The sequence below is a fragment of the Sinocyclocheilus anshuiensis genome, unplaced genomic scaffold, assembly GCF_001515605.1.
Source record: "Sinocyclocheilus anshuiensis isolate Anshui unplaced genomic scaffold, SAMN03320099.WGS_v1.1 scaffold2368, whole genome shotgun sequence".
Classification (NCBI taxonomy): Eukaryota; Metazoa; Chordata; class Actinopteri; order Cypriniformes; family Cyprinidae; genus Sinocyclocheilus; species Sinocyclocheilus anshuiensis.
The window spans coordinates 1-10,222 of NW_015544281.1; the positions used below are offsets into that span (position 1 = coordinate 1).

The window sequence follows — 10,222 nt, forward strand, 5'->3', positions numbered from 1 at the left end:
TAACATCTTTCTGCCTGCATACTCTCCCTTTCTAAACCCGATAGATGAGTTTTTTTCGGCATGGTGGTGGAAAGTGTATGGCCAAGAACCTTATATCCGTGCTCACCTCCTCCAGGCCATGGAAGAAGCCTGCCTAGACATATCAGTAGATGCACGCCAGGGGTGGATCAGGCTAGGGCCAATATAGCCTGTGATGTGGACGAGATTCTCTGGCCTGACCCAGAACAAAGACGGGATGCTGAGGCGGAATTTTTTTTTTTTACAGTTGTGCTGTGTAGTACATGAATGAATAAAAATGTGCCAATGTATACAGTGGTTGTGTCTTTTGTGTTCATGTGAAAAGATTTTTGAGGGGGAGAACCACAAGCAACAACTTACCAGTTTTGGATATATTGTTTTGGATTTATTGCACCAGTGTGTAATACTATGTTGTAGTGTGTGTGTTTTTGAAAGCTTGTGTGTGATGTCTGAGGGAAAAGTTTGGTTTTATTGCACCAGTGTGTAAGACTATGTTGTAGTGTGTATGTGTTTTTGAAAGCTTGTCTGTGATGTCTGAGGGAAAAGTTTGGTTTTTCAGCAAGAGTGAATGGTTTTGAGTGTAGAGTTTCATTTTGACCTGAAAATAGGATGTTTGGGGAATTGGGTGAGACGTTATGGATTTGTGTTTACTGTTTTGAGAATACGAGGCATAGTTTCAAGAAATGTGTTTAAGCAATCAAGAAAAACTGTAAATATATACTGTAGGTATAAGTAAATAAATATATATGTAAATATATTACTAAGTATAAACATAAATGTACTACATATTCTACTAAACATAAATATACTAAATGTTGCTAAATGTAAAATTTAGTCAATATAAATGTAAATAGAATTAATTTTAAATATACTAAATATATTAATATAAATGTAAATATACTTAAAATATTGCTAAATATAATATGTACTAAATACAAATACTACTAAACATAAATGTAAATATACTAAATATATTGCTAAATGTAAATGTTTTAAATATACTTATATATGTAAAAAAAATTACAAAATGTAGACACTGAATATATTGTTAAATATAAAATGTACTATATACATGTTAACAGATATAAAATGTAAATATACTACCAGATAAAAAAAGTTTGTCTTAAGATTTTAGTTCTTTGATTTAATTGAAGATGGTAATGAATTTCGTCTGATTTGTAGCTCTGCTGATTTGGAGGCGATGGTTGCGATGAGAGACCGTCACATTCAGCGTCTGGAACAGGAAGTGCGACGACTTCAGCGTCTGCTGCAGGAAGTCCAGGAGCGAACGGCCAATCACGTCGCTCTGCTGCAACAGCAACTGGCCAATAAAGCACAGCATATAGAGGTAGAAACATTTCATAATGAGGAGCGGTTATTAAAGGAACAGTTGACTCGTTTACTCTCACTAACGTCCCGTCTGTTCGTTAGAGACTTCAGGCCAAGTTACAGTCCCAGCAGGACTACGAGAAGATCAAGACCGAGCTCAGGTAGTACACAAATATACTCTCTCGAGAATGCAAGAATATGGAATTAAAAATGATCAGAATGTCTCTTTATTGCGACTTTCAGGACTCTTCGAGTGCTGATGCAAACCACAGGTGAAGTTTCGGTAAGAGAAACACACTTTTCACTTTTTTTCTTATATACTATGTTCGGGGTCGTTTGCTGGCAGCGCCACCTACTGGTGAAGAATGATTGTCTTAAACTCATATTAGTTATATTAACTCTCTCTCAGGTGTTTTCTCCTCCGTCAGATGTCAGGAGCGTCTCTGTTGATAACGGTGAGGGTTTCATCCACTTCACAAATGTTTTTGTCAGCCAAACTCCTTTGAGCTGAAATATTTACTTGAAGTCTCCGAGATTTGAAGTTAATATATCAATAATTTAATAACACATTCACATGTTCACGGTTCTCTGATATCAGTTAATGGTCACATGGCATGCGGGTAAATAAATAAAATATTTCCGCTTTATTAGTAAGTGTTCAATTTTGATTTTTAAATTATTTATTCTCATTTCAACTTAAATATTTAGACTTTTGGTGTTTTATTTTGATTTTCTTTTATTTGTAAATTATTTATTTGAATTAGAGGTTATTTTTAGTAAGAGATTTCTTAATTTGTTTCATTTAAAAATGCATTTTAATTTAAAATTCTCAAATATAATGTCAGCTTTTTTAGTAAGTTTTATTTTTAGTAGTTTTTTTTTTATTCTAATATTAATTTATTTCAAATCAAATATTTCAGCGTTTTAGTGTTTGTTTTTATTTTAGTTATTCATTTTAATTACAAATTAATTTTTTTAATTTATTTTAAAATTCTTTCTTCTAATTTATTTAAAATAAAACATTATTTTTTATATTTTAAAATTAAACAGTTTTATTTTTAGTACTTTTTATTTTTAAATTAGTCCAATTTTAAATTTTCAAATAATACATATAAGATTTTTTTGTATTTTATTTTGAATTTTTTTTAGTTCAAAATCATTTGTACACATTTAAATTTACTTCAAATAAAATATTTAATTATTTACTTATTTAATTATTTACTTTTTTATTTTCGGCAACTCACAAACCCGAGTTTGAGAAAGCCTGTATAATGTGACAACCTTAAACTAAACATAGTCTATTCTGGCCAACAACAAAAAAAATCTATACTACAGTCTAATTCACATAGAAAGAGATAATAAAAAAATAAATCATAAAAAAACTTAATTTGCTTTATAAAAACTGTAAAGTATGTTAGCAATGCTGTTATATTCTGATGTGTTATACCTTTGCTCATTGACAGATCCTGTGATCCAGAAAGAAACGCCAGAGTTTCATCACTCCACTGGGAAAGAAGAAGCCCTGAATGAATCTTCCTCTTTCATCTCTGGGTCACCAGCATCATCTTCATCATCTCTGAGTGTCCAGAGCTTCATTAAAGAGGAGACAGACTCTGGTGATGATGAGCAGGAGTTTGACACGGCTCGATTAGCTCAGCAGGTCAAAGAGGCTCTTCAGCGGCTGAACATTGGCCAGCGGGTGTTCGGTCACTATGTGCTCGGTCTCTCTCAGGGAACCGTCAGCGACATACTGGCCCGACCCAAACCCTGGAGCAAACTGACCAGCAGAGGAAGAGAACCCTTCCTGAGAATGAAGCACTTCCTGTCCAACGAGCACAGCATCCAAATGCTCAGCGTCATCCAGGAAAGACTGAGAGGTGAGAGGATGCATGGATGGATGCGTGGATGAATGCACGGATGGATGCATGGATAAATTGATGGATGGATGGATGGATGGATGGATGGAAGGATGAATCGATGGATGGATGAATGCATGGATGGATGGATAAATGCATGGATGCATGGATGAATGGATGGATGAATGCATGGATGGATGGATGCATGGATGGATGGATGGATGCATGGATGGATGCATGGATAAATCAATGCATGGATGGATGAATGGATGAATGCATGGATAAATTGATGGATGGATGGATGCATGGATAAATCGATGCATAGATGGATGAATGCATCGATGGATGGATGAATGGATGAATGCATGGATAAATTGATGGATGGATGGATGGATGAATCGAAGGATGGATGGATGGATGCATGGATGGATGGATGGATGGATGGATGGATGGATGGATGCATGGATAAATCAACGCATAGATGGATGGATGGATGGATGGATGGATGAATGGATGAATGCATGGATAAATTGATGGATGGATGGATGGATGAATCGAAGGATGGATGGATGGATGCATGGATAAATCGATGCATAGATGGATGAATGCATGGATGGATGGATGGATGGATGCATGGATGGATGCATGGATAAATCAATGCATAGATGGATGGATGGATGGATGAATGGATGAATGCATGGATAAATTGATGGATGGATGGATGGATGAATCGAAGGATGGATGGATGGATGCATGGATAAATCGATGCATAGATGGATGAATGGATGGATGGATGGATGAATGATGAATGCATGGATGAATGGATGAATGCATGGATGGATGAATGATGAATGCATGGATAAATTGGATGGATGAATTGATGGATGGATGAATGATGAATGCATGGATGAATCGAAGGATGGATGGATGGATGCATGGATAAATCGATGCATAGATGGATGAATGCATGGATGGAGAGATGGATGGAAGGAAGGATGGATGGATGAATGCATGGATGGATGCATGGATGGAGAGATGGATGGAAGGATGGATGGATGGATGAATGCATGGATGGATGGATGGATGAATGGATGGATAAATTGGATGGATGAATGGATAAATTGGATGGATGAATGGATGAATGCATGGATAAATTGGATGAATGCATGGATAAATTGGATGGATGAATGGATGAATGCATGGATAAATTGGATGGATGAATGGATGAATGTATGGATGGAGAGATGGATGGATGGATGAATGCATGGATGGATGGATGGATGGAGAGATGGAGAGATGGATGGAAGGATGGATGGATGAATAAATGGATGCATGCATGGATGGCTGCATTAATTTTAAAGTTTTACTAATTTTGTTGCTTTTAACTTATTAATTTTTTGTTTTTTTAAACATGTCTATATAGTTTAATTTTGTTTTACTTCAAGTTAAACCAAATTGTCATTGCCAGTCTTGTCAGCTAGCAGAATTTGCTTTGTTTGACAGTAAATATTGCTTGTCTAAATAAGATTGTGTGTGTCTGGGTCTTGTTTCTGTGTTTCTGGGCGCCTTCGTCCCGTGGGTTGGTCCTCCAGACAGGAGCTCAGATGACGTGATCAGGAACATTCTGGATCAGAGCCGTCTGGAGAGTCAGTGCATCTCATATCTCGGATCTCACTTTTAAAACAATTTAGTATTCTTTGTAAATATAGAGAGTTATCACATCAACATTTGGGATTTAAATATGGTTAATGCAATTGTTTTTAAATTTATTTTTTTTAAATATGCTTTTGCATGATGGAATATTATAAGTTCCATTCTGATTTGTGTGATTTCTAAAGACCTCTTAAACAGTAATGTAAATCAATATTTGTGTCTAATTTAGTGAATTCAAAACTTTGATTAAGTGAGGTTCATTAATATATGAGGTTTAGTTTCAGTTGTTTTAGTGCATCAAGTTAAACTAAATGATAATAAGAAACGTTGCCTTGGCAACTATCTGAACTTTTTTTTTATTTTTTTTTATTTAATTTTATTTCTGTTACCATTTATTGCAAGTAAGATTTTTTAATAACTAAAATAACCCTGATTAAAAATGTTTCCTTGCTAACTAAAACTGCAATAAATAAGTTTCATTTGAAGTGCTAAAAGTATTACTTAAACTAACATGGCAATAACAATAAATGTAATGTAGAAAATAATTTTAAATTGAAATAAGCATTAACTGAAATAAAAAATGTAAGAAAAACACATTTTTCAACTTTTTCCAGAAAATTTATTTTTCTTTTTGTTTATTTTAACCTAACATACTAAATAACTAAAACTGAAATAAAAATAAAAATTAATAAACTATATGACGTTGTTTAGATTTTTTTCAGTTAACATTTACTTATTTGAATTAATGAATGTTTTTTTTTTTTAGTTAACGATAATAACCCTATTTAGAAATGTTATCTTGGCAACTAACTAAAATAAATAGGTCTAGGTAGGAGTACTAAAATGACCTAAACTAAAATGGAAATAAAAACAACTTGAAACTATTAAAAAATAAATAAACATTAGCTGAAAATAAAATAAAATTAAAAAAAACTTTACTAATTTTGTTTCAGCTAGTTGCAGCATTTCCAATTTTTATTTAGTTTAAATTTAAGTACTAAAAAATTACAACTGAAATTAAAACAAACTATATAAATTACTGTAGCTTTAATTTATTTTGACTTGTTTAGTTTGAGTAATTTTATTATTGCAACTTCAACTCATTTCAGTTACCAACATTTCTAATCATGGTTAAATAAAACTTAATCATAATAATATATATAGAGAGAGAGAGAGAGCAAATTCAGTGAATTCAACATTTGCGATGCTAACTAAATCTGAAGATCACCTGAGATTCATTCTTTGGTGTCTGTGGTGTGTTTCAGTGCTGGATGATGATGATGAAGATGATGATGATGAAGGCAGCAGATGTCAGCACAGTGGAGACGAATCACACAACATCATCAGGAACATCCTGCAGCAGGCCAAACATGAGATGCAGACGCAGACGCCTGCGATGAACGACGCACCAGTCCAGCAGGAAGAGGAGGATTATGGGACACTGGAGCCCAGCGTTCAGTCCCTGGCTGATTTTGTCCAAAGCATCATCCAGAAGGTCAAATGTGAAATAAATGAAGATGCTGAGCCATCAGTTTCTCCGTCCTCTGTGAGCCGCTCGTTCCAGACGCTTCCAGCGGATCCGGGTCAGACAGCACAGGGGTTTAAGATGGAGACGCGTCAGAGCTGTGAGCTTCAGTCTCTGCATCTGGACACGTTCAGCATCACGCAGAGAGTCAAAGAAACTCTCACTGTCAACAACATAGGTTTGTGTTCACTGCATTTAAAGCAAATGATGAACAGAAATCAGAGTTTGTGCTCCAGACATCAGTGACTCCTCGGGTCAATGCTTCATTTTCACCTGCTGGGGCAGAAAACAGGAGAAAACATCCCACAGAGGCACATGAGCAACATCTACAGACCAGAAGCATTTATTGTTACCGTTATCTAAATATTTTTTAATTAACTGAAAAAAAATTTCAATTAAAATTCAGTTTGTTTTCATAATTATTTAATTCAGTAATTTAAATAAACATAAAATTAAATATAAATATTAGATGAAAAACAAACTTAAGTCTTAAAAATAACATTTTATTATTAAATCATACTTTATTATTTTAGTATGATTTAGATACTTTTATAATTTTAATTATGTATATATATATATATATATTCAGTTTTAATTTTAATTTTAAAATTCTAATAATATTGCTGTGTTTTTGTATTTTTTTTAAATGTCTAATTTATTTCATATAATTTTAATTTTAGTTATTTTAGTTAAACTAAATGAAAATGAGAAATGTTGTCTGGCAGCTAAAAAAAATTTAATACAAATATATATTTTTAAATATTTAAAAAAATAAATAAATAAAGCAAATAACAAAATTACAAAAAAATAACTAAAATTAACATTTTTAAAAAATAAATAAATAAAGGCTAATTTAAAATGTTAAAATGCTTTCATTGATGGATATGATTTAAAGAAAATGGTCAATTATATAGTTATCATAAATGGGTATGTAATGTACCAAAAATTTTACATTTACATTTGATTTATAATTTCAGTACTTTGTTATTTTTTTCATATTTTTTGTTGTTAATTTAATGTAAAAAAAAAAAAGATAATTTAATTTAAAGAAAGTAAATTGTTGGTTGTATATTTGTTTGATAACTACTTATGCAAGTTTACAAATATTCAGTTTGGTTTGGAGACTAAATGGTAAAGAATGATATGAAAGTTTGCTAATAAAGTCTCTTTTGGTGACTGATGAAGTTGAAAAACTATGTCTGAACCTAATTTTTACATCGAGATATTTTTGTATTCATAATATCATATTTCTAAAGAAAAGTGTTGAAAAATATAATTATCATGAAATGTACCAAAAGTTGTACATTTAATGTATAATCTGAATGTATTTCTATGTAGTAGTGCTGTTCCTGATTGTTGTTGTTCTGGCAGGTCAGCGCGTGTTTGGTGAAGAGGTTTTGGGTTTAACACAAAGCTCTGTGTCTGAACTGCTGTCGCACCCCAAACCCTGGACTAAACTCAGTCTGAAGGGAAAGGAGAACTTCATTCGGATGCATCTGTGGCTCCAAGACCCCCAAAACATCCAGAAGCTCAATGCTATGAAGAAGACGGACCACAGAGGTAAATGTGTGCTTGATTTACTCTTCCTCAGTCCATCTGAGATGTAGATGAGTGTGTTTCATCATCAGATTTGGAGAAATGTAGCATTGCATCAGTGTCTCAGCAATGGATGCTCTGCAGTGAATGGGTGCCGTCAGAATGAGAGTCCAAACAGCTGATAAAAACATCACAATAATCCACAAGTAATCCACAGCACTCCAGTCCATCAGTTAACATCTGGAGAAGACAAAAGCTGAAACACATCCAGCATTAAGACGTTTTTAACTAAAATATGAGTCCATAATCCATAATAACGCTTCCTCCAGTGAAAAAGTGCATCTCCTGTTGTCTCTCACATCAAAATCCAGCCACATATTTGTTTAGAGCTTTTCACTGGAGGAAGCATTATTTATGGATTATGGATTCATATTTTAGTTAAAAAAACTCTTGATGATGGATTTGTTTCTTCTCCAGATGTTAACTGATGGAGTGGATTATTGTGATGTTTTTATCAGCTGTTTGAACTCTCATTCTGACGGCACCCATTCACTGCAGAGCATCCATTGCTGAGACACTGATGCAATGCTGCATTTCTCCAAACCTGATGAAGACACAAACTCATCTACATCTTGGATGGCCTGAGGATGAGCTCATTTTCATTTTTGGGTGAACTGTTCCTTTAAACGGTCCTCATTAGTGTTAAATGTTCTTTCGCAGCTCGTCTCAAACGTGCTCTGATCGGATCAGAATGTGATTCACAGAGGTGTTTGGATGTGGGAGGACAGGGGTTTTGTGATCGCTGGGGACAGTGTGAGGCGATGAAGAGGCCGCGTGTCATCCTCAGCGCTCAGGAGAGAGAAGCACTGATAGCTGTGTATCAGACGGAGCCGTATCCGTCTCAACACACCATAGAGAGACTCGCAGCACAGCTAGGCCTGCACACTAGCACTGTTAGCAACTGGTTCTACAACTACAGGTTAGTGACAGCTTGATCTTTCAGAATAAAACAGTTCAGTCTAGATCAATGGCTCCCAAATGGGGTTTGTGAGTTGATGAAAAGCCAATAATTAAATAATTTAAATGTGGATGCACAATTAGTCAAAATTAAATCACGTTGTAGATGATACGTTTTCCCAACATTTCTGTGGATAGATGTTTACAGCATATCACCAGAATTCGGCCAAAATAAAAGCTTGACGATTTGAATGTTTGAAAGAAAAGAATGTAAGAATAAATATAAATGTGTATATTTAAATAAAATAATTATTAGACCTATAATTATCAATTTTCTTTTTTATTTGAGTTAAAACAATAATATACTCATATTAAAAAAATATTTTTTTAATATTTTATTTTTATTACATATAATCTATATAATTTATATATACAGAGAGAGAGATGCACATATGCTTAATATAAAATATAAAAAAAAAAATAAAAATAAAAAAAAAATATATATATATATATTATAGAGCTGCATGTACACAGGGCTTATGTATAATTTGAAATTGTATAATATTCAAATGTGTGTATACACAACATGCACACACAGATATAAAATATTGAAAATATATTACTATATTTAATATAAAATATATAAAAATATTTTGTATTATATAAAATATATATATACAAATGTATTATATTAATATATTGAAAAATCAAAAATGATACAAAATCATTTTAAAATAAAAACAATCAAAATAAAACGATAAAAAATGTCAAGTAACCATTAACCAACATCTGTGAACCTTGAATGTGATCGTGACATTAAAGGGGTCATGAACTGCCTCTGTTTTTTATTTTGTACTGTTTTCTGAGGTCAACTTATGTTATCAAGATTTTTACATCGAAAAACATAATTTAGGAGTAATAGGCTATTTTCTGTGCTGTTTTTGACCCCCTTCATCAGAACGCTCTGTTTGAATAGGCGTAGCGGATTGTAAACTCAGAAGTAAACGCCCACTGCTGTGATTGGCTAATAGTTGTGTATGTTTGACAGCCTATATTCCTCACAGATGGACGCTCATAGATAGGTCAAAAATGCATAAATACTCACATCAAACGATCTGTTTAACAGACAAAGCAATAGTGAGCATGTAATGAAAACAGTTACTCATTACTGTCGGATCCAATATAGTCACACAGCATCGTCTTTTAGTTTCAATCTTTTTGAAAATCCTGCGTCGAATTGTGGCTTGTTTGTAAACGAATCAGCTGTAAAATTAAGTGAACAAACTTAAGTGACTGAGTTCTTACTGACACGGTCTGGATCTTCATTAAAAATAAAGTTCATCCACTC

General features: G+C 33.3%; 1 protein-coding gene across 1 annotated transcript in view; it reads left to right on the plus strand.

Annotated features, from left to right (window-relative positions):
- Nucleotides 1–1,206: 1,206 nt before the first annotated feature.
- cux2a (cut-like homeobox 2a) overlaps nt 1,207–10,222 on the plus strand; it is a 10,855-nt gene continuing 1,839 nt past the window's right edge. The window contains exons 1-9 of the mRNA XM_016498925.1: nt 1,207–1,366; nt 1,450–1,508; nt 1,591–1,630; nt 1,757–1,802; nt 2,811–3,224; nt 4,796–4,849; nt 6,122–6,559; nt 7,753–7,941; nt 8,638–8,896. Coding sequence (XP_016354411.1) covers nt 1,220–1,366; nt 1,450–1,508; nt 1,591–1,630; nt 1,757–1,802; nt 2,811–3,224; nt 4,796–4,849; nt 6,122–6,559; nt 7,753–7,941; nt 8,638–8,896 — 1,646 coding nt within the window. The 5' untranslated portion in view covers nt 1,207–1,219. The remainder of the gene's footprint in view (nt 1,367–1,449; nt 1,509–1,590; nt 1,631–1,756; nt 1,803–2,810; nt 3,225–4,795; nt 4,850–6,121; nt 6,560–7,752; nt 7,942–8,637; nt 8,897–10,222) is intronic.